The sequence below is a fragment of the Salminus brasiliensis genome, chromosome 1 (genome assembly GCF_030463535.1).
Source record: "Salminus brasiliensis chromosome 1, fSalBra1.hap2, whole genome shotgun sequence".
Classification (NCBI taxonomy): Eukaryota; Metazoa; Chordata; class Actinopteri; order Characiformes; family Bryconidae; genus Salminus; species Salminus brasiliensis.
This window is the reverse complement of record NC_132878.1, coordinates 77,696,080-77,719,308: the sequence shown is the minus strand read 5'-3', so window position 1 is coordinate 77,719,308 and position 23,229 is coordinate 77,696,080. Positions and strand designations below refer to the sequence as shown.

The window sequence follows — 23,229 nt, the reverse complement described above, 5'->3', positions numbered from 1 at the left end:
CGTAGGCTCTTTTAGAATGGAGGTGGGGAGGGGGGGTTGTGGTAATGGGCAGTATTTAATAACTGCGCATAAAAGTCATCATTTGGTAAAATACAGGTTACTCGTAATCAGGCAGAAATGAAGAAACTGCCAGTGTATCAGCACAATAGCTTATTGTTGTCACCTCATATTTAATGGTTCATTAGCAGCTTTGGCACAGAAGCCTTTATCTTTCCTTCTGTCGCAAAACGAACTTTCGCACACTGTGCTCTGAAAACAAACCCAGCAAAATCCTGTCTGCCTTTAAACCACCTCTGCTAGGAACTGAACTGCTTAAACCGCAGCACACTTCAGATAAAAACAACGTTTCTGAGCATTTCAAACGTTTTGTAGGTGAAAATGCTGCGATGTTGTAGATTCCACTGATCAGATCTCTTAATCACTTTGTTGTTAGCTATGAGACCTACCAGTGATCATGATTGGTCCTAATCACTGTGTCATTTCTTCTGAGACCTCCCCTGACTGTGATTGGTCCTAATCACCACGCCGTTTGTTCTGAGACTCCCCTGACTGCGACAGGTCCTAATCACGACATCATTTGTTCTGAGACATTCCCCTGACTGTGATTGGACGTAATAACTGTGATTGGTACACAGCGTACTGCCAGTTACATGCTTCCGCATATGCTACATCACTTCAACCATTTTACTCCATTTTAATGCATCTTAAAGCCACATGAACAGCTTCATAATCATGTTGTTGGTACACTGATTTGCAATAGGGAGAACAGCATCTCTATCACTCCCGCTTTGGGCTCTGTACTATGTAACTTTGGTGGAGCGTGAAAAAGATCTCTTGCTAGATTTGTATAAAGCTGCGTAACCAAAGCTGAGTCATATTCCTGTAAAATGCTGTAATATAAAATATACAGAATAAACAGAATAAAAAATACAAATTCTTACATAACAATGCCATAACATTATACCTAATATTGAATTGATGAGTATTTTTCTGAAATCCTGTATCAGCGCCATGCTGTTACAAGTGGGACTGGATATCAGAGAAAACAAGAATTATTCTGTACCACATCTAGCCCGAGATTATGCAGAACTGCTTATAGTGTAACAGAAAGCATAAAGCCTGAAGATTTTAACTCACGTATCACCTATTTTTGCTTGTTATTTATGACTGTAAACAACATTAATAAGCTCTTTCTGATCTGAGAAAAAATGTATGTGATCCAATTTTATAAACAAATCTAGGCTGAAACAGCACACACTCACACTCTGTGATGTGATTTTAGCTGGAGTGTTTGAGCATGATAGCCTACTTTTAGAAGCTCATTTTAAGTAAAGCATCAATTTTAAAATATGCCCTTTTAAAGGTCAGTGTTTTGTTTTGTTAATAAATTTGATCAGATTGAGTCAGTCTTAGCACAGTGCATTTAAACGGTCATTTTAAATCAAGTGCATCAAATTTTAAAATGGCTCACTTTAAATACCAGATCTGTAGGGGCCGATACTCATAATTTGAATATTATATTGGAGCGGCTACACGCCTTCCATAGTTTGTTTGAGCAGACTGAGCATGGTTATGTTTAGATGGCCATCTAAAGTCAAGTGCTTTTTTAAATAATAAAAAATTCAATTTAGGGCTTAGGGTTTTTTAAAAGACTGATATTGTTATGAACAGATAATCCAGGTTTAATGTTGATATTAGAAAAGAAAATGTGCTATCGTGTCGTGTTCTATCTTCAAGGAAGAGAAAATCTCCTGCTGAAACCTGAGCACACTCTTTTTTTTTGTCCCGCAAGCTCCTTTTATTACATCTCCTAATTAAAAAAACTGGAGCAATATGTTGAAAAAAACTAATAAGTCCTTAACAACATCAGTGCTTTAGCATGGAGCTTGGAGAATTGTCTTTTGGCTCTCCTCATTTCCCTTTTAATCTCCCACTCTCAGCAGCCAGTAAACCCTGACACTAATATTAAAATGACAAATGCACTTGGATCGCCTCTGTGACCTAAGAGCCCACTCCAACTCGCGGCCGATAGCGCTAACGATTCAGCTCGCCGTGCAGGTAAGAGCCCAGCCATGCGGCTCGGTGTTGTGTGTGCTTCCCGTGTCGAGTAGAAGACAATAGAGTTGTATGGAGGGTATCCTACCTGCTCTTTCACTGAGGCCAGGATGGCAGAGGTGGTCTCTGTTTCAGCTTTGTCCCCGTTGGAGGCGTGCAGCCCCGGGCTCAGCATGGCAGGGTTCTCTGCTTCGGCTGACTGGTCTGGAACTGGCATGTCTCAACCTGGCAAAGACAAGCGTATCCATCAGCTCCACAAAATACTGCTTTATCTTAAGAGCCCTAAAGCTATTGGCAAAACATGGAATTTACACAATTCTCCACTGCACCCGGATGTATTTGATCAGTCAGCACATTTGTTGTCTGGTGTTTGCTTCTTTGGTTTTGTACTGGAGCTAAGAGGTTATGCCAAAACACTACTTTGCACAAAGCCTCAGAACAGGGTTTTTTGAGTTCCAGCCCCGAAATGCCAGTGTGCAGCACAGTTTGGTGATCTCCCAGCTTAAACACTCTTGGTTCATGTCATTATCCAGTTTAGTAGGTGTGTTGCTGAGCAGGGAACCCAGCAAACTTGTGCTGGACATTAGCCCTCTATTACCTTTATTACTAGAACTGACGTAGAAGATCCACAGAAGTCTAGAGGAACCTAAACAACCTCAGTGGAACCATCAGTGAACACTCTTTTGAGCACTCGTTTAAAATTCTGGTCCTGGAAGACCTCCTCCTCTGAACATTTTAGTGTTGTTCCTGCTCCTACCACACCTGATCAAGCTAATAAGCTAATAAACAAGCCCTTCCTGAGTTGAAGTGGTGGTATGTTAGACCAGGAAATTACCTAAATGTGTAGGAATAAGGGTCCTACAGGACCACGGTTGGGAACCACTGCTCTGGAGGACTGCCTGCCCTGCACATTATAGTGTTTTTCCTGCTCCCAACACACCTGATCCAGCTAAAGAGCTAATTTACTATCCTTTCTGAGCTGAGCTGAGGTTGTGTGGTAGTACAGGAAACCACTAATGCCAGGTTCACACTATGTGATTTTAGCCCAGATTATCGAGTTGCTGACTGTTTTTGCAGATCACCAACAAAAGACCCAGGACAGAAGCAAATTGCTTGTTTGCTCGGCACTGGCTCAGTCGCTATGTGTGAACTGCTGAAAGCCACAATCCGATGGCTTACAGAGTGATTGCAGACGCCCTGCAACTTACAACTTTTATTGCTCGTCTCTTACAAACATCCTTTTTGAGAGAAGAAAAATAGAATGGCATTGCATCAGTTCTCATTGTTTCAAGACAAAGTGTGTTTTTGCAGAGCAGATTCACTCCTCCTGTTGAAATTTATGAATTTTAATTTTTGTGTAAATGTAAATGTGTCGCTGATCAGTTGTGTAGTGTGCAAACCATGACCACTGAAAGACTCCTGATTACAAGACAAACAGGTTGTGTAGTATGTAGAGTACAATGATCTGAAGACTATGAAAGTCAGAAGGTTGTCCAGGACAAGGGTTGGGAACCACTTCTTTAGTGAATCATCCATGTAAAGTTGATTCCAATTTTTACTGTATAAAATAAGTTATAATCTATGATCTAGCAATAATTACTTGACTAGTTATGTGACACCAACACAGGTATAGAAGTATTGACAATACTGTATACTGCCCTGCACTACATCAACCAAAATGTATATATTCATTCAGAAGACAAGAGAGAAAATAAGAGTCAATAAGAGTCAAATACACAGATGAATGTTCCAACGACAAAGGCAATAACCACATAATGGCAGTAACACTCTGTTGACCATGTTGACGACAGTGTAACGACCCACCAAGCTTTTCCCCTGCCTCGCTGATGACATGCCGTATCCCACACTGGCCTGATTACACTAGCAGCAGCAGATGAGCAAGTGTCATCCAGAGGAAAACTCATGATTGATAAAACCTTCCAAGCATCTGTATCGATTAGAGGCAAACTCCGAATAATAACCAAGGCATTAGCGGCGCTCCCTCGATGAGAACACATAGACCATGACAAATGGTCATGCAGGACGTTGCCGCTGCATTCTGTCACACTTGTCGGTTGAAGCGGCCCGGCCTGCCAACTTAGTGCCTTCCTTAATAAAGATGACTTGCCTCATCTCGCAAGACGGCGAGCCTCCACCGAGTTTTCAGAAAATCTAATTATACCTACTTACAGTGCAATTTCCAGAGTGTTTATCTAGCTCCATCTTCCCTTCACACATTAGCATGCCTGGTTATATAAGTCACCCAGCAGCCGTTCAACACATTTGAAGCTAGCTGCAAAAACAGTGTGCTTTGAGTGATTTTAAATGACGTCACAAAATCCAATGCACACTTAACTTATCTGCCAATCCAGCATACAGCAATTTAGCCCCGCCTATTCTCAATGATATTATATGAAGTTTAAACTACTATTTAAATCAGGCGCAGTACAGTGCAGTCAGAGAGGTATCAATCTTAAATGTACAGCCTGAGATAAAGACAGGATGGGAAATGCTCATGTGAAAATGAGTTATGACAGTTTTTGGTATATAAACTCACATGTCACATGAGGTCACCAGGGAAATATTAAATACAAGAAAAATGTTGGATATGGCTCTTTCAAACCTGATCTCCATCACTGAGATCTGAATTCACAACGTGGATATGATTCATCACACGTGGACTGGCTGATGACAAATGACAGTAGATGCAGCTGGAACTGATTGGAAGATAAGGCCAACGGTCAGTCCCTCTGTCTGTCAATTCTCTTCCACTGGCCATCCCTCATTGTGTGACCTTCAAAGACAAGCTCATGCTTGTGACATGGCCAAATGATCTCATTATAGAACGCATTGCCTCAAACCTCTAAAGCCAAAACGTGACATGTCTGATGACAGCCACGGCTCAGGAAGAAAAGAAGAAATGAAATGCCACCAGATGGGTCTTCTGCATCAAGACAGAGGATGATCCTTCAGAATCCACAGATTTCAAGACATTTCTCTTCTTAGCCATTCTGTTGTGATACTTTATGTACTATTCTGAAATGTTCATTATTTAGGAGACGATGGACATCTTGGACACTGAGTTTGGTCGACAGCAGATGTTTCATCAGAAATGCCTTTTTATGTGATATGGGATTGGAATCAGACAATGTTTGCAAGCAATGGTAATACACTATTCATATTTTTTACAATATATTTTATATAAATGTATTAAATATAAATGAATGAATAAATATGTATCTAAATAAATAAATGTATATAAATGCGTAAATATAATATCCACACAACCCTTTCAATTACTGAATACTACTCAGCTACTTGAAAGGGGAATTAAAAATCTCCAGAAATACAGCCTTAAATCCTTAAAAACATTCTTAATTTTTTTTTTTTGAAAAGTCATGGTAAGTGATCCAATCTAGGGAAACTTACCAAGTCAGAAGATTCATGTTCACAGTGGAGGTAACAGTTTTTACTATGTTTTGTTTTTTGCTTTGCCACTGTTATTTCATCATCATCATATATACAATTCAGAAGATACAAGTAGGTTTAATTGGTGGTTCTGGGTAGTGAATAAAATGGCTATAATTTCTGTTGTAAACATTGTGACCCCTAGAAACATTGGACCCCTATCACCACTCTATCACCATCACCACTGTAAAGAAATGTTAAAGAAATCAGTTCTTGAATTCTAAAAAAACAGTAGATAAGCAAGTGTTTTTTGAACAAAGAGTAAATTAAGGCACACATTCACCTCTTCTTGAAGCAAGTGGAACACCGAACAAGGCTGCATATCCCACCATACATTACTGTAAACATGCTCACAATATATTACATCTATTATCTGATTTATTACTTTGGAGTGTTTTAGGGTGGCAGCCATAACACACCTTGTAACATGCTTGTAAAGGTAACATGGCTCCTAGCTATTGCCATTGCACATGGCAGTGAAATAGTGCCCTTATATCTCACAGGCCTTCTGGAATAGATTCGCCTGTTTAAACCCCAGGCTTGAAAAGCAATCAGGAGAAAAGCACCTTTCCACCTCTAACTCGGAGCTGTGGTTTAACCAAAAGTACTACAGACTGGTCAAGTCATTTAGAAAGACTACTGAGGAGTCAACACAAGAATAATGGTCATAAATAGATATTAATATCCGATCCAGTGTATAGGAAACATTGCTAATTTAGGCATATTTTAATAGATCAGGCATCTGATCCTTTAGTCATGGCCAAGTAGTGCAAAAGCGTGGCTGAGTGGTTAAGGAGATGGACTAGAAATCCACTGGGGTCCTCCAGCACAGGTTCAAATACTCCAGGCCACGAGTGGGTCTGTAATGAGACTAAATCTGTAGAGGTTTGCCAAACAACTTAGAATTTAACAGCATGAGAGAAACCACACTCGAGTAAACCATGAAACTAAACATAGAAAAGAAATTTTGAGCAGAATTTACTTTTCCCTGGTGGTCTAGTGGTTAGGATTCAGAGCTCTCACCACAACAGCTCAGGTTCGGTCATTTTCCCTGGTAACCCTAGCAATGGCTGCCCACCACTCCGGGCACGTGTACTTACTGTCACTGTCACTAATGTGTATGTGTGTGTTCACTGCATGGATGGGTTAAAACAAACATCTGTGTCCAACACAAATGGTGAATATGGTTGTCTTGTTTTTAATGTTCTAGCAGAACGCCCTTTGGTGTCTTCTTAATGTCATTAACATACATTATTTAATTGGCTGTATTATCTATAGAAACTCACAAATCGAATCATATCAGCTAATACTCAGCATTAAGGTATTCGGATCAGATCGAGGGCAAAAAACAAAAAATGGAATTGGGACCTACTTATAAACAATCTTTGGAAAGTTCAGCACACATGACCTTCCAATGCATTTATTCACTCAGATATAATTCAACAACAATGCCTTTCTGTAAGCACAGGGACTTTTAAAACAGGAGTTAAAATTAAACCGCAAAAGGGGCTTTTTCTTCATTTAGGGTCAGGCTAAGGTCAATGCTGCAATTAAACACACATTTTGTGGTAATTGTTGTGTCTGGAACGTATTGCCCTTCAGCTAGTAAACACAGAGAGTGCACCTCAGTTCTTCACCCCAATGAATAGAGGCACAGGTAAAGACAGCAAGAACGCCAGCAATAACCTCAAACCCCTTGTTAAAAATGCAAAACAGCCCAATAATTAAGGACATGAAATGCTTTTTGTAGTCCTGTTAATTAAAAATGCAGCGACACCAATGTAAAATCACAAGCGCATTTGTTACACATCCAGAAAGGACTCAAAAACACATTTGTTGAGGCAACAAAGAACATGTCGCAAAGCTAAACGCACTACTGCAAACGTACTCTCAGAGTTAAACCTTTCAACATGTCAGTATGCAAACGAGGGTCCCTTGTAGTCTCATTAAAATGTAATGCACTGTTTATCACGTTGGCTTATTATCCGCAGTGCCAGACGCACAATGCCTGCACTTCACAGCCTGAGCCGCATCTAGAAATACTAATCGCGCTCTGGCTGTGGGAGGGACTGGTATGTCTGGCAACAAGTGATTTGTTGTGGTTTTAAAATCTCTCAAGTGCTTCATGGAGAGGCATCATCTGACGGCCGGGCCTGAAGGAGTCAAAGGTAAAGTGCAGTCAAAAGGCAAATCGCAGTCGAACGCGCACTGTTTGCTCAGCGTGGGCCCACATTTGGACCATTAGCATCACAGTCTGGCCCTCTCCACTTCAACAAATGACCAGTGTCACTTTGATCCCATGATTTCCTATCGCCTACATCACAGACATTATGAAGTCGTTATGGCTTCCACAATCACGTCGCTTCCTTTGTGGCCGCTTCAAAGCTAAACCCTCTTAACGCAGTCTCGCTCCTTTAACTGGCTTAAAGAGCCAGGCTAATGTAGTCAGCAACAGAGGCAATCATTTACTCTGTGTTTAAAATCGCCTTGATCTTAAAAGGGCAAGCACAGTTTGACCGATGCATCAAACGACCTCCTAGATTTAGCCCTATACATGTCCTATAATCTTAAAGCTTTTTTAAGTATTATACGATACAATTTGACTTTGATTGCGCAAAGTCTATTTACAATCCTGTCATTTCTCGAGTCTTAACAGTAAAAAGCTTCAGCTCCAGTTAGCTGAGGTAGTCCAGTTTGTTTCCGAGGGAGTGGACCATGGAGAGAAGAGATGGTAAGAGCCGGTCACCAAGTGTTAGCTTTTAGCCTAGTGTGAATACCCGCTCACTCTGCTGAGTTTGAGCTACCCCCTGAGATCACTGGCATGTGGAAAACCACAGTCACCAGGCCTGGTTAATTAAACAACCCCTACTCCCATGATCTCCAGAATCAACAACATGACATCCTCCTGTCGTTGCTGTGTTTTTCCATTTCACCAGGTAGGTGTTCTTGGAAGGACTTCTCTTGGAATGGAGACTCGTGACCACCGTATTTCAGTTGCAATAATGAAACATTTTATTCCAATCAAAAGTACAGTGTGGAGAGAGCCTGCCAATTCTTGGTGCCCCTCTGCTCTCTCTCCCCAGACAGAGGAACACCTAGAGTTTTATACCCTGCTACACGTCATATGTTGTTGTACTCTTCCCATATGCAGGATATCAGTATCTTATCCATAAGGGATATAAATCAGCCCCCGCCACTGTTTAACGTACATAGTACACATGACGACACAGCTGGACCCCTTAACATCCCTGTCACATACAATGGAAAGTATGTCCAATCTAAACAATCTCCTATATTTGTTCAGTTCATGTACAGTTTACCAAATTAGGCCTGGGAATGGATCTCGCTCTCCTTTCCAAAGTCTAACCCTTGGGCCTCACTATATTATTCCTCAACTCCATACCATTTCTTCAGGTCTATAACAATACAATACTGTCATATGACAGTTCTGAAGTTTTGAAATTGACTCGTTTTGGCTATGTTTGACTTACTCAACTATGACAAGATGAATACAGTTTTCCTTTCTAGAGCCCCTTTCATATTTTATACATGACATAACTGACTTTAATAGGACCTACATTTTTTTTTATTTTCAGTATTTTAAAATTAAACACAGATCTAATTCCTCAAACCATTTTCAACCTGTTTTTCTTCCTGTACCTTTAAGAATGATTTAAAGAAACTTACTTCTGATTAGCCACCATTGATACCCTGTATGTCAAAATGTTTGTGAGCATTCCTTTAAGTTGCACCCATAGCTGACCAAGATGTACAAATGCACACATACACAGCTTGTCTAGTCCCTGTAGAGTCTTTAAGTATTGCCAATAGAATAGGACTCTTAACCTGTTGGCATCAAGCCTAATGCCAGGTGTGGGCTAAAGAGGTTCAAAAGCCCCCCCAGTATTGAGCTGTGAAGCAGTGTAACTTTATTCTCTGGAATGATGGTACTACAGCCAATACGTTTGGGGTGTGTTGGGGAGTTGTGGGTGAGGGGAAGTGGTCATCATCCAACATCCTGACCACACTAGTGCTCTGACCTCACTAATGTTCACCTTCACAGCAATGCTCCAAAATCTAGTAGAAGGCCTTCCATGGACTATACAGACAGATAGCCCAACAAAAGCAGAATAAACTCTTTGATATAATTAATTTCAGAAAAAAAACATGAATGAATTTTATTACACATTCAGTGTAAATGGGAGGGGCTTAATGGCTGTGTGACATCCCAAAGAATCAAAACTGGGCTAAGTTTGTAGTTCAGATACCACATATAGATCATATGAACTAGGAGTGAATTCTTAAACTTCCCATCAAACACTTTAATTAACAGAGCTATGTAGATTTGTTTTCTATGATCTAGACATTTTAACATTTTTTAGTGAATGCCAATATTAATTATGCATTTTATCAAGTGCCTCAATTCATACATACAATGTCCCTGAATTTAATGAGTCAAGACAAAAACTGCACTTTCCCTTTGTGATTTCCCTGCACCAGACTGCCTTGTGTAGCCTTTAAAAACGAGCAATTTGTATTGATAAGGGCAAAACCGACATTGTTCAAAATCAGGTCACGCCCTCTCCTTCAGCCGGAATGCATGAAGACATAAGTCAGACAGGCCAAAGACGTGTTGAGTGGATGTAGCTGATAAAAAGCGCTGGCTGAATGTTCTTAAAATGACCTATGTAGACATTGTAGACTCATCAACGTTTGGCCAGACTTTCAGGGACCTCAAACCTTCAAATGTGTCTGGGGTTAGCCCTAACCCTTGCAGGACATGATCTAAATTGCATTGTTAGATTCCTATCAACCGCAAAACGTGATGTGAATCTTGAAGGAAGGGGGAAAAAAAGACAATTCTTGTTGGAGGAGAACACGGAGCGAGGCCGAGGCGTTTGTCAGACAGTGCAGACAGACCTGTCTGTACCCTCTATAAATAAGGCTGTCTGGTAGTAAATGCCTGTGTGCCTCTGACTCATCAGTGCTTGGCTTTTAGCAGAAAACACGCCTCTCCGTAGCTCCAGTCCACCACGGACAGCGGTTTGGCAGGCCTGCAAATAAGGAACTGATTGAGCCTGGCCACTCTTCTATATACTCCCACTGGTAGACCAGCTTTGATATTAGAAATCAACATCATCACAGCAGTCCTGGACCTGCAGTTTGGGGGCATGCTAGAGCGCATGCTATTAACTTTTATTAACTTTGCTTCCAAATCGTGACCAAAGAAATCAGTGCAGGTCCTTGCCTTCCTGAGGCCCTAAATAAATCTCTACCAAAGTAATGCTAAACTTTCGCACACACCCCTTTCACAATTCCCCTTTTCAATCATCTTCGGTCAGTTATGTTATCCCAGCATTTCTTGTATTGCCGCTGATAAAAATCTCACCTTAAATTTTAGTTTTCCAACATTTACTAAAGGCAAAGTCATCAATGAGGCACTATTTGAAAGTTCACGACTAACCTCATGATTAATGCTCATGACAGCAAGTTCATTTAAACGTGTGTGGATAAATCTGAGCTAGGACGTCTTCAGTCTATCCATGCTACCCTGCTTTACTGAACATTTATGGTGACAACACGCTCCACAAAATGTCAGCTTGTAAACTTTGACAAATATTGAACAGCAGTCCCCCTGCTAGCTAGTTAACTAATGCTAGCAAACTGATATTAAGTCTTTCTGACTTGATGGTTCAGAATGATGTGAGTAAGTCATCCCTAGTGCACTCTGAGAGTCATGAAACATACACTCATCAACAACACACTTTCTCTATCATACTGCTCTATGTACTGCTCTAGTACAGAATACAGAGTACAGAAGACACTTTTTTGTTGTTATGACTACTGTACCACGTAGGGAGTTTTGACTCATTTGAGATTCATGATCTAAAATAGCAGCAAAATCTGTCATTGCAAAAATAATTTGCTCTAAAGAGCTCTCATCTGTTCATCATTAGAGCGAAAAAAGGACAGATGCATTACTTTTGCAGGTATTAGGCACTGCTGTCATGTTAACGCTAAATGATGGTGAAGAAAAACCCACATTAATCAGATGTGGCTGTTCTGATTAAAGGGCCCTTAGTCTATTTTTTTCTTATATATTTTTTTTCTTTGAGCTCCAAATGGTTTATGTTCCAAAAATGTATAATGTCATAATGTATTTTTACACAACCATTCTAACCTCTTTACCCCTTAAAAACAGGCTGTTTTTGTTACTGTTCCCTTAAAGAAGCATTATGCAAGAATTTGTATTTGGCTCAGAAGAATATTGAGTAGAATAATATTACACAAATCAGAGACAATTTGACCCGGGTTACGCAGTGTTACATGCACCGTGTGCAAGCAGTGTCCGGCCCACTTCACCAAAATTACCAGCTATAACACACAAAAGCTGTTATTTTAAGGTACAAATGCTACAGAATGTTGCTTAAAGATGGATGTAAGATAAACAAGCTCTGTTCTGATTGGTTGGTCTGTATTGTGCTTCATTCAAACAGTAGTCAGAGCTGAAACACCCCTGAGAACTGCATCGTGAATGGGTGTGGCTAATGTAGGTGGAGATATGTAAATGAGATGATTCTTCTGACATCAGAGAAATAGTGAATTCAAAACAGGCTAGACAGCTTAATATTCCATATATGCACTATTCATACACTGAGATCCAAATGGTATGGTTTGAAACTTGTACCTGTGTTTACAAGCTACCGCTACTTCGGGCAGCATGGCTCAGATCTGATTTGCAAAGCCACATTAAGGGAGATGAAATGAAATGAAATTTGTGCCGCTTTAACCTGGTAATGTGAACCTAGCCTTTTACTTGCAGTGTAAACGTAGCCTTAACATTATGCTAACTGTCTATGCATGCCCTGAACCTGCAGCTGTGAAACTGTTGCTGGCTCTCCGGGTCTGCAGATGGATATGTTTCATAAGCAGCAAGCTTGAAAACTGCTGAGGCGAGCCTTGCAGGTGTGTACTCGCGATGCATTGTTGTGGTGGACTACATCTCCTACTGTGTAAAAGAGCACTGCGGGGCTCTGCCCATGTTGACTACCTGCTAGGGCTGTTGCTTACCAGCCACCTGTGGGATTCATAACAGGGTTCGACCTGCAAGGAGAGACTGAAATCTTGCAGGCCTAGAGCTGAACAGGCTTTTACTGCTAGCCTGGGCCTTTGGGGATTACCCTACAATTGTTCACACAAAAGGTTTTCCCCTTTCTGTGGCAACGGTACGTCAGGGCAGAAACTTTACAAGGCTAAAGCCGTGTGGTGTTCGACAGTTACACAAGTCGTTCACCAACTTTGTGAATAGCGCGGAGATCCCCCCATCTCATTCGCCGCAGCCCTGCCCTCCACGTCTATGCCGTGGAAAAGCCCGAAGGAGGGAGCTTAGTGGATCAGAGGGGAAAAACTCGGCCCGTGCCATCTCTCCCTCTCTTTCTGCGAGCACGTCGATCCAGTGATTTCCCCACAGATCGCACATGTCGAAGTGCCGGGTTTGGAGAAGGAGGTCTGGCAGGCGCGCCGCTCTCCTTCCCACGCTGAATGTCAGTTCCACCCCTGAGTTAATGCGGCAGGAAGCCAGCCAAAGCGCCTGCAAACAACAATGCTGAAATAAATAAACAAAGCGGGCCAAGCTGAACGAGGGGACCAAGCAGCGGAGAGCAGCGCTCAATGCGCAGCTCTGTGAAGAGCCTGATAAAGCTAGAAGAAAAAGAGGGGCCGTAGATACATTTGGCCTTCAGATAAAATGACCGAACGCCCAAACGGTGGGGTCTGGAGACATGGAGCATCCTTCCACAGCGATGTTTCAGCGCGGTTGCCTTTTATCCAGAGCCACCGTCCAACGTGTAATTGCTGCGCTGGCCCTTGGCTGCCGCCAGCACCCCAGCCTCAATGGAAGAGGCCTGACATTTCATTCCTCCGGCACAGATAAGACATGAAAGCTCTGACGCAGCTCGACGGCCTGTCTGGAGAACGAAGCCAGGCATTTGGTGTGCCACGCCAGTGAATGTAGAGCAAACAAAAAACAGCCCTCTCAAAAAAGTTCCTCGTACTTTCTCAAGCTGCCTCTGCTCTTTATTCAATTTCCCCTAAAGCAGTTGTTCACATAACATTTTTTAAATGAGCACAACCTCATCATCATCCTTGTCTGACGGGACATGGGAAACTGGGCCTTTTTGTTATAGTTAACTGATGTTGTTTTTAATTAGCATCACACTGAGGGGTATGCTTAGGGACAAGAGGTTCTGGATTCGGAGCCCCTAATTTTCAATGTTTGTGTTTCAATGTTTCCTGGTGTTTTCGGACATAGCATTATTTTTTGGACGCTTTGTACGCCTACATCATGTATAGAGGGTATTTGTAAAAGGACATCTAAGATCATGTGTGTGATCCAACACATGAGCAGAACTCCTCAGATGAGAAGAAGTCAAATAAAATGCCCCCTGAACCAGACGTTCCTCCTCAGAAAGTCGGGATAGTGTTCTTAGCTCAGCGCATGGCTTCAAGTCAATATAGCTGCTCTCACCATCAACAGTAATAACATACTACCCCTCAACTGTTTAAACAAGATTATGGTAATACTGTAATATGACCTGTTCATGACCTTTTCATGAGCGTTCATGCTTTCCCACTTCCAAACCAAGTCCCACTGTAGTGTGCATGTGTGGCAGCATCAGATGCACTGTCTGGTAATATTCAAAAATTTTAGCTCAGCAAATAGTTTCAAGTCAACAACGCTGCTCTCACTCTTAATAGTGGTAATATACTACCTCTCTAATTTTAACAAGATTATAGTAGCAACTGTAACTAACTGTCTTCTCTGATGTGGACAAAATGTCTTTTTATTAAAACTTTGCCTAGGTTTTGTAGATAACTGAATATCCTGTAAATGTTCATAAACATGTAATTATATACAAATTATATCGATCATTTTAAGCATATGCTCATGCGCACTGTCCTTGCAGACAACCACCCTAAAGAAAGGCCAGGAGTTGACAGAGACTTTCGACCATACAAACAAAAGACCAGAAACTGATTTTCTCACTAGCAGAAATCCTGATTAGAGCACTTTTCAGTTCTGCTTGCAATCTTCCTTCCACGCAGTTGGCCAAATGCCCATAGGCCGCAGTCTAGCAAGCTTGTCAAAGCAGCTTGTCTACCTGGCCTCTGCAGTGTGCCAGCAGTCATGCTAGGCTCCTTTTAGCCTGTCAGTGGGCTATATCTCCATAAAAGTGACACAGGGCTGTGTTCTGGTTCCCTTCCTTGTCCTCCTTCTGGACAGGAGGAAGGGCAGTGCTGCACTCTGATGCGTGTTCACTATCCCTCCTCAGGTGCACTGGAGCTTCACCTCCTTTTACTTCTCCAGCATTTTTTTTTTGCCTTAGGCATAGCTCAGCCAAACCAACCCAAAACACTGCTGTCAAACAGCTCTCTGTTAACAGCAGGAACGGCCTGATACCACTTTTCCCTGAAACCTTGAGTATCGGCTAAGAGATAAAAAACTACTACTTTTAGTACTAGTCCTACTAATCTTAAAAATATATATTTTTCAATCACTTTTGTGATTCCAAACATTTTTCCAACCCCTCTTTATGCCTTAGAATTAAACCAGCTGTTTCTGCTATTGTGCTATGATAGATATATGTAAATGAGCCCAGTTCTGACTGGCTGACGGGCTGCCCTGCATTTTTTCTCATTTAATAAGCAATCTGGACTAAATACCCTCCTTATACAGTCAACATGAATGGGTGGGGCTAAACTGTTGTAGGCTGACTAGGTGGACCTCCAGAATGTCAGTATGTTGATTTGTTTACATACTACATTACACTCCTTTGTTTAATATAATTAAAAAGAAAGTCTGATTTGAATGATTTAGGCCCTTTAACTGGATTGCTTTGTATAAAGTAACGTTATGCCATTATGTTTTAAGGCCATTATACCTTAAAATCACAGCTTGAAAATCATTCTGATGGTGTACTGACTTGTAATGGGCAGAATGGCGCGTCATCGCCAATCCAGGCTGGAGCAGTGGCTCTGACCAGAGGAGGATGGGTCCCCCTTGTGAGTCTTGGTTCCTTCCAAAATTTTCTTCCTCCAGCTTTGAGGGTGTTTTTCCTTGCCACTGTCGCCGTTGGCTTGCTCACTGGGGGTCTTTGATCCATCATGTCTTACGTTATTTTCTTCTTTCTTTTTTGTCCCTGTCTTTTATTAATCACTATTTATGTAAAGCTGCTTTGTGACGACAACAGTTGTAAAAAGCGCTATACAAATAAATCTTAATCATAAGTCTTGACTTGACTACTGCACTTTGTAACTTTGGTGAAATGTGCAGGCGACGTCTTGACTTGTAATATCACATGGTCCACATGGTCCTTTTGACTTCCAAAGCATATCAAAGCACAACTTTAGAAATAAATACATAGCCTGTAAAACAAATGACATGCAACTCCTTCTTTTTTTAATTCTTTCATTTACAAACAAATAATCAAACAAAAATATTTCTCGAACCAGAAATCCCATTTTCAGTGCAGATGTGTGCAAAAGTATTTGTTGTTGTTTTGATATAATACTACTTGTGGCTGCTGTTATCACATGAATTACTTTACATTTTAACTCAGTATTTTTTTATGTAAGTTATGCTACAAATTATTCTGTATTATTTTAAACTACATTTGTTACAGAATCAGATATAATATATTTTTTGCTTCATCTTTGGTTAGCATCATTTTTACTCCATATTTCATTTTCCTCTATTTCCAAATCCTTATTTATCTCGTCCACTTTCTTTTTATGTCTCTTTTTTTACAGCTCACTTGTGTGCCAATCCTTCCCATTTCTTAATTAGCAGATTAATCTAAAATATTTACGATCAATATTTGAACACGTACATCTTTCTTTTGAAGGTGACTTCAAAAGTCTACTTAGAGATGCTTATAAGATTTGCAAATGACAAAGTAGTAACTGCCAGTTCACTCCAGATACAGCTGAGGGAGCGTTCTTTAGACGTCTTCCAAGAGCGGTGCGGAGCAGGAGAGGCAAGGGCCAAGGCTAACCTGCTACACGCCAAAATGGGTTTACCACTCTAACTGCTTTGTTTAAAAACCTGAAACTGGCTTATGTTGCCTCATTAAAGCTGGCTTATTAAAGTTGGTTCAATAAACTTCTAAAGCCTTGAGGTTTGTGAAGAACGTACTTGAGAAGTAGATGTTTATGTGCATCAAAATCAATTTAGAAATCACAAAAAGTTAAATTACAAAAAATTAAAAAGTAAAACTTGCTTCTGTAAGAATCAAAATTATGGAAACACTGATGGGCAGCTCAGTGTAACAACCACCTATGGGGTCTAGGTAGAAATGTACAGCCATTGTATCTGTTTTATACATTTATTTTATAAATTAACATTATGAATTTGGCTCTAACTATGAAAACAGATATAAAACTTTATTGTAAGTCACATTCAAATAAGCCACATTTAAACAGAGTGATAGATAGAGGTAGAGAGTGTGGATGCAATTATAGTTGTTTTCACTACGCTGACATATTGTACTATATGCTTTAGGAATTCAGCAATAAAAATAGGTGGATAGGTGTTGTGCTCAAGGGCCCATGTTCTGCAGTGGATTAAACCAGTGATCTTTAGGTCTCAAGCACACTTCTCTAACTTTTAGGCCATGGCTGCCCCTGTGGAACTATATCATCTACCTATCATCTATCAGAATGCTGGATGATCATCGCCCTAACTTATCCCAAAAGTATTTGGACGGAACAGCATCATTCCAGAGAACACAGTTCCACTCCTCTACTGCTAAATGCTGAGGGGGCTTTATACTCCTCAAGTCCACGTCTGGCATTAGGCATGGTGCCAACAGGTTCATGTTTATCTGCTCCAGAGAGTCCTATTCTATTGCCAATCCTTCTTTAAAAAGATTAGACAAGCTGTGTGTGTGTGTGTGTGTGTGTGTGTTTGAACATCTGTGTCAGCAATGGGTGCAACCTGAAGTAGCTGAATGCATTTATCAGAAGGAGTGTCCACAAACATTTGGATATATAGACAGAAACATACATATTTACATACATATACATATTTATATTTAGCTCCACTCTCTCTCAGTCTCATAAATGTACATATTTGTACAGATTTCTACAGATCCCTCTTGTCTTTGTATATTCTGTATTTTGTGTATATTTTGTGTGTATTTTGTATTTATTTAATATAATTTTTATATAACTTTATTTTAACATGTTTAGTATGTATATAGTTTTGTCCTCCTGTAGAGTATCAACCTAAGCCTCAACACAAGCATAAATGACCTGACATGTTGTGCAAATGACAAATAAACCTGAAACTTGAAACTTGAAACTATATACAAAAGCTGCACCATAGAACAATGTTCCATGCACAACTTCACACATCATCCACTATTTCAAAAGACTGAATATAAGTTAGTGGACCAATATCAAAACAAAAACATACATCTGCACATTATTTTTTATATATAGTTTTTGTCTGCTGAACATTATTCAAAGTGAGTGTCCCTGGCGTTTCAACAAAGTGGGAGTTAGCCTCTCATTCTCCAGCTTCTTGTTAGATTTTTTTGTACCACCTTTAATGATGCAGCTTAAGAGGCTGCACCATTTAAGTAGAACCCAAAGTTAGCAAGTAAGATGTCAACTTGCCAACCACTGTTGATCACACATGCTTCAGCGCAAGTGCAATATAAAACTTGGACACACAGCTATGAGTTGTAATTATCAGACATTTCAATATTGGACCAATAATAACAATCAGGTTTTTCCATTTTTGGGCAAGTAACAAGTCGCTCATTGACAAATGTGTGTGCACCAGTACTATTGTTTTTAAAAGAATGTGAAAATGTCCATCATGAATCTACAGTTTTTTTCTTTTTCAGAAAGCACCAGAGAGACTACCAGTAGTTAACTAAAAGAATGCATACTAAATTACCCCCAGCTGGGACAGCCAATACCTCTTTCCTCATTCCACAAAATGTAAATGAGACCCCAGCTGCGAATTTATGCTGGAAGTCCAGCAGACCACTGCTGCTTCAGCGATCAGTAACTTTGCTTGACAGATAACTTGGCTTAGTACTGTGGAAGCAGGGCGAAATGAATGTGCAATCTGTTTGGTCTGCCGTGTTTCTTCCTTTTGCTTTCAGAAGAAAATTATGCAAACACTCACCTCAACGGCTTCTTTGCAATCAGTAAAGGTAAAGTGGGTTTACAAGAGTTTTTCCATCGCAGACAATGTTCATACAGTACACTCTATAATCTAAAATGTTTTTCCTAGACCTGCAGTAGAGCACACTTGAGGCAGAGTGCATTATATTTGCAAGACGTGGGAGAAACCAATACAATGTGCTGCATTATATTATAAAAAAAAAAAATAAATAAATATATATATATATATATATATATATATATATATATATATAGTAAATTTTCATTATTGCAGTTGATGATGGAATGTGTAGGTGCCTTTGACAACTAGACTACTGTATATAACAGTGTATACAAATCTCACTGCTGTCACGGTTGCTTAGCTTGGATGCGGAAGCGGACGTACTTACTGGTAATTTTAATGATCAATACATGAAACGAGGCACAACAGCATACCAAGACACATGAACTAAATGTAAACACTGAAAAGCTTAACTCAAGACAACGGACAGAACAGGCAATATAACAGGCCAAACTAACCAACCGCAAACCAACACGAACATGTATAACCCAAAACAAGTACACGAGCACGATGTGCAAGACACAACAGCAAGCTAAGACAAAGGAACACCTGGAGTTAACAAGGGGGAGTGACAAACAAGGAACAGGTGAAAACAATAAACAGGAGGAGCTATGACAGATCAGAAACAAACAGAACCATGTGCTTCCAAGCACATAGTCAGGCATGACAAGAAAACTCACAGGTTTGACAGAAGCCTTCATATTACATCAAAAGTGAGACAGGGTAGAAAGTATATTTAAGTTTTAAATTGATGTCATTTTGCTTTTGATCTTCTAACCTAATCATTTAAATAATTTAACCTCTTTGACTAGGTGTCCTTTATTATGTCCAAAAATTACTATGAGGTAATTCTGCACAAAAAAAGTGCATTTAAACAGTTAAGCTGTTCTTAAAGGGTGCAAAAATGTAACGTATTCGTTACCATACATACATATATAAAACAGGAATGTGTTTAGGGTGACCATAACTTGTAACAATTACGTGATTAAAAGTGATTATTTTTAGATAACGTAATCTAAAAGTTTAAAGTAATGTGATATTTAATTTAATATAATTTAATTTAATTCATGCAGAGCTTAATAGCAATCTGCATCATTATAATGTTAACTACATGTAACTACAGTGACAACCAACAAAAGGTCATTTTTGAAAGTTTCTATTTTAAAATGCTATTCAGTGCTTGCTATTGTCCAGTTTACTCCATTTTTACAGTTTGGCCTCTGAGCCAGTTTGGCCTCAATATTGCCCTGAGAATACAATACTGTAGCCGAACAAATACAAATACTGGGTGCAAATACTGTATAATTAATTTTGTGATGTTGGGCAGACTTAAGTGTCAGTCTGAATGTGAACACAGAAAGAAATAAGTCTGTTTTCGATTGTTAGTAAGCCCAGATTAGATAACCAAGACCTGGAAAGCACCTCAACTTCAGGGCACCATCTGTTGTTGATTAAAAAGCAAACGCCTCCACCTTTGATCGTGCCAGTTCATGCAGGGATCCTGTCATGGTGATAGACAGAGAACCTCTAGCCTTGGACGGCTTTACATGGGTGGTCTTCATTTCCAAAATCTGTAAAAGTAATATTGATGTTGTCAATTCAAAACTTTGTGTCCCCAATCTGAGGAACTGAATTTTAATGTATGTTACAAGTTTTATTTGGTTTATTTTGGTCTACTCTTCCTTTCCAAATGATGTAAATAAAACATGAATTGAATCTGATAGCACTGATATCAAACAACACTCTCTGTCATAACAATTGCATGCTAGCTCATATAACAAAGTGCTCATCTATGTTAATACACCACTTCCATTTTAGGCACCTTGTACTCTTGCAATTCTCTTGACAACTTTTGTTTTCTGAGTGCCACAAATTCGTAGTGAATTGGTAGAATTGCTTGAGTTGTGAAGGTGATCATGGGCTAGGTTAAATGAAATTGACAGTTGTTTTTTATTTTCCAACAGAAACAGTAAGACGCAAACAAGTAATGAAAGAGCCTTATGATACAAACTTGCAAAAAAAAAAAGATTAATTTGTGCCTAGTGGATATGAACATGTTGTCTGTATTCTAACAACAGAAATAAACCATTATAAACAATGATTATCTGCACTGTATCAACAGCAGAAATGCAAACATCTCCACAGTTTTTTAAACTCTAATGGTGGTAAAACAGTAATACATCTAAAAAAACAAAATATTCATCATTACAGATAAAGAAACAGGGAGAGCTACAAAACAACATAAGTGGATAAGTAACATAAATGCAAACATTTCACTGTGGAAATGCCAGGAATGTTAGAAATGCCAAATTATGAAAACTTGATTAGTGTAGTGTAGTGCGGTACCTCAGAGGAGAACAAAAAAAAGCTGTCCTTGAAGCAGACAGAATCTGTCTTCCTCATGTTCATATTTTCAGTTAATAAGTGTGGCCTTGTGGTTTTTAATGAGAGCATGTGCAAAGGTTAAGTGAAGAAACATTTAATGAGGGTTTTTCAGCACCTAGTCTCTTTGTTCAGTATTAAAGTGTTGTCAGTATTGAAATATTCCACAGTGTAAAGGCTTTTCGACAGTGCTGAAATATTTTGCTTACTGAATGAATACCATTACCATTTGCTCAAAGTTTTATTATATGAATCTTTTGGTAAAGTGTAAAGCATGTCCATAACTTTAAATGTTTGTTAATGTAAAGAGACTTTATTTCAAGGCATTTTGGACAAGGCATTTTTTTTATTGATCCTTTTAGCATGGTGTTTTCACACAAAGCAAAAGATGACTAAAGCTTTTAAATTATGTAAAAAATGGAACAATAGCATTACTGCAATAAAACTGCATTAAACATCTTAACCGCGGAAAGCCGAGATTCATAATAGACATTCAAGTTGAAGACTTTTTATGTTGTAGTTTCATAGTTTCTACATCTGTAAAGATTTCCATTTGCTGAGCACACTTGTTACAATTCTAGCAAACATTAAACCTTTCAGATTAACAAGTTTATAATGGCATATAATAATTCTAGAACATATAATAATAATAATTATTAATAAATTATTATTAGATTATTATTAATGTAAACGGAAGTCTACACGTTATTTTAAGGTCTCATAGAGAAAAGACCTGGCAACATCCCAAGACTAATACAATGAATTTATTAAATATTTATTATTAGAGAACCTGTATAGTTTTAAATGACAGTGTTTTTTTTTTATTCAAGAAATACAAAAGTCAGGTGTCAAATTGAGATTTTTCTGTTGTTTCATAAAAGTGCTGTGAGCTTCCATAATTTCACACTGAAAACCAGTGAAAACAAAAAAAATATAGACTTTTATCCAGGCATCTGGTTGAGGTAGAATTTTGAGGATTACGTTTAATGCAGCTTCCTCCAATAACCAACCCTTTTAATTGAATAATATAAACCCAAATAAATTAATAAAATGTAGTTTGATGAATGTGGGACTTTAATTTAACAAAGCATTAGAATGGTAATAATACTGTACATCTGGAGGAGCACAAAAGTAAACACTGATGCTGTCAGTTTTTAAATGGATCTACCTTGGTAATTTTGTAATTTTGACCTTAATAATTCCCATCCCATTTTTGACAAAGGTAATTACAGAAGGAGACAAAGGTCATCTGCTGATGTGAAACTCCACATAACCCTAACAGAGGTAATAGAGAAACATTTTCTTTGATTAAAATTAAAAAAGAATTACTGTCATTTATAAAAACCATCAATCCCATAATTTGCTGCTTAGATCCTGCCTGACTGCTGGCTTGTTAAAATTCAGTCATAAAGTCCAGCAAATACGACTGTCTCAGGTGATTGATGGCTCCCATTTACTCCCACCTAATGTCAGATATTAAATTCTGAATAATGCATAAAATTCACTTTTCAGTAATACACAGGCAACGGCTTCAAATGCTGAAAAGAATCCCAGTAGACAATAGAAAGGTGGCTGTCTCTATAAATGTGCCTCTGAGAATACAACTGAATAACATCCACATCATTTCATTCAACACAGTCCTGGGCATGATGCGATGACCAAGATTAACACTGCTGCCTTGCCACAAAGGCATGAAAGGTGGTCAAAGTGTGCGGAAGAGAAATATACATGATCTATAAATCATTTGTTTGACCTTTGGGGCTAACTCCATGTAATTTACTAGCCTTCTATTGTCACTGCCAGCAATGAGAATATAAAGCAAGACTCAAGACTAACACTGTTAATGTAAATTTTTTCTTTCTGCTGCAGAGAGGCTTGGAGAGGGTGACCTAGATTACACTCCTGAGGAATATTAAGATATTCTGTTGTTTCTATTGCGTTGTGTTGTTTCTAATCAGCCTTGAGTAGATGAGATGAGTAGACAGGTTCCTTGCTTTAACTCTGGGTACACACAGTACAATGACTTTTTATTAGGCCTAATGGGATAGATATAGGCAATGTTTGGA

General features: G+C 39.3%; 1 protein-coding gene across 1 annotated transcript in view; it reads right to left on the bottom strand.

The window, feature by feature from the left end:
* The window catches only part of ctnnd2a (catenin (cadherin-associated protein), delta 2a), a 452,693-nt gene that overhangs the window by 405,013 nt on the left and 24,451 nt on the right, over positions 1 to 23,229 (bottom strand). Inside the window, exon 2 of the mRNA XM_072689814.1 lies at positions 2,144 to 2,280. Coding sequence (XP_072545915.1) covers positions 2,144 to 2,272 — 129 coding nt within the window. The 5' untranslated portion in view covers positions 2,273 to 2,280. The remainder of the gene's footprint in view (positions 1 to 2,143; positions 2,281 to 23,229) is intronic.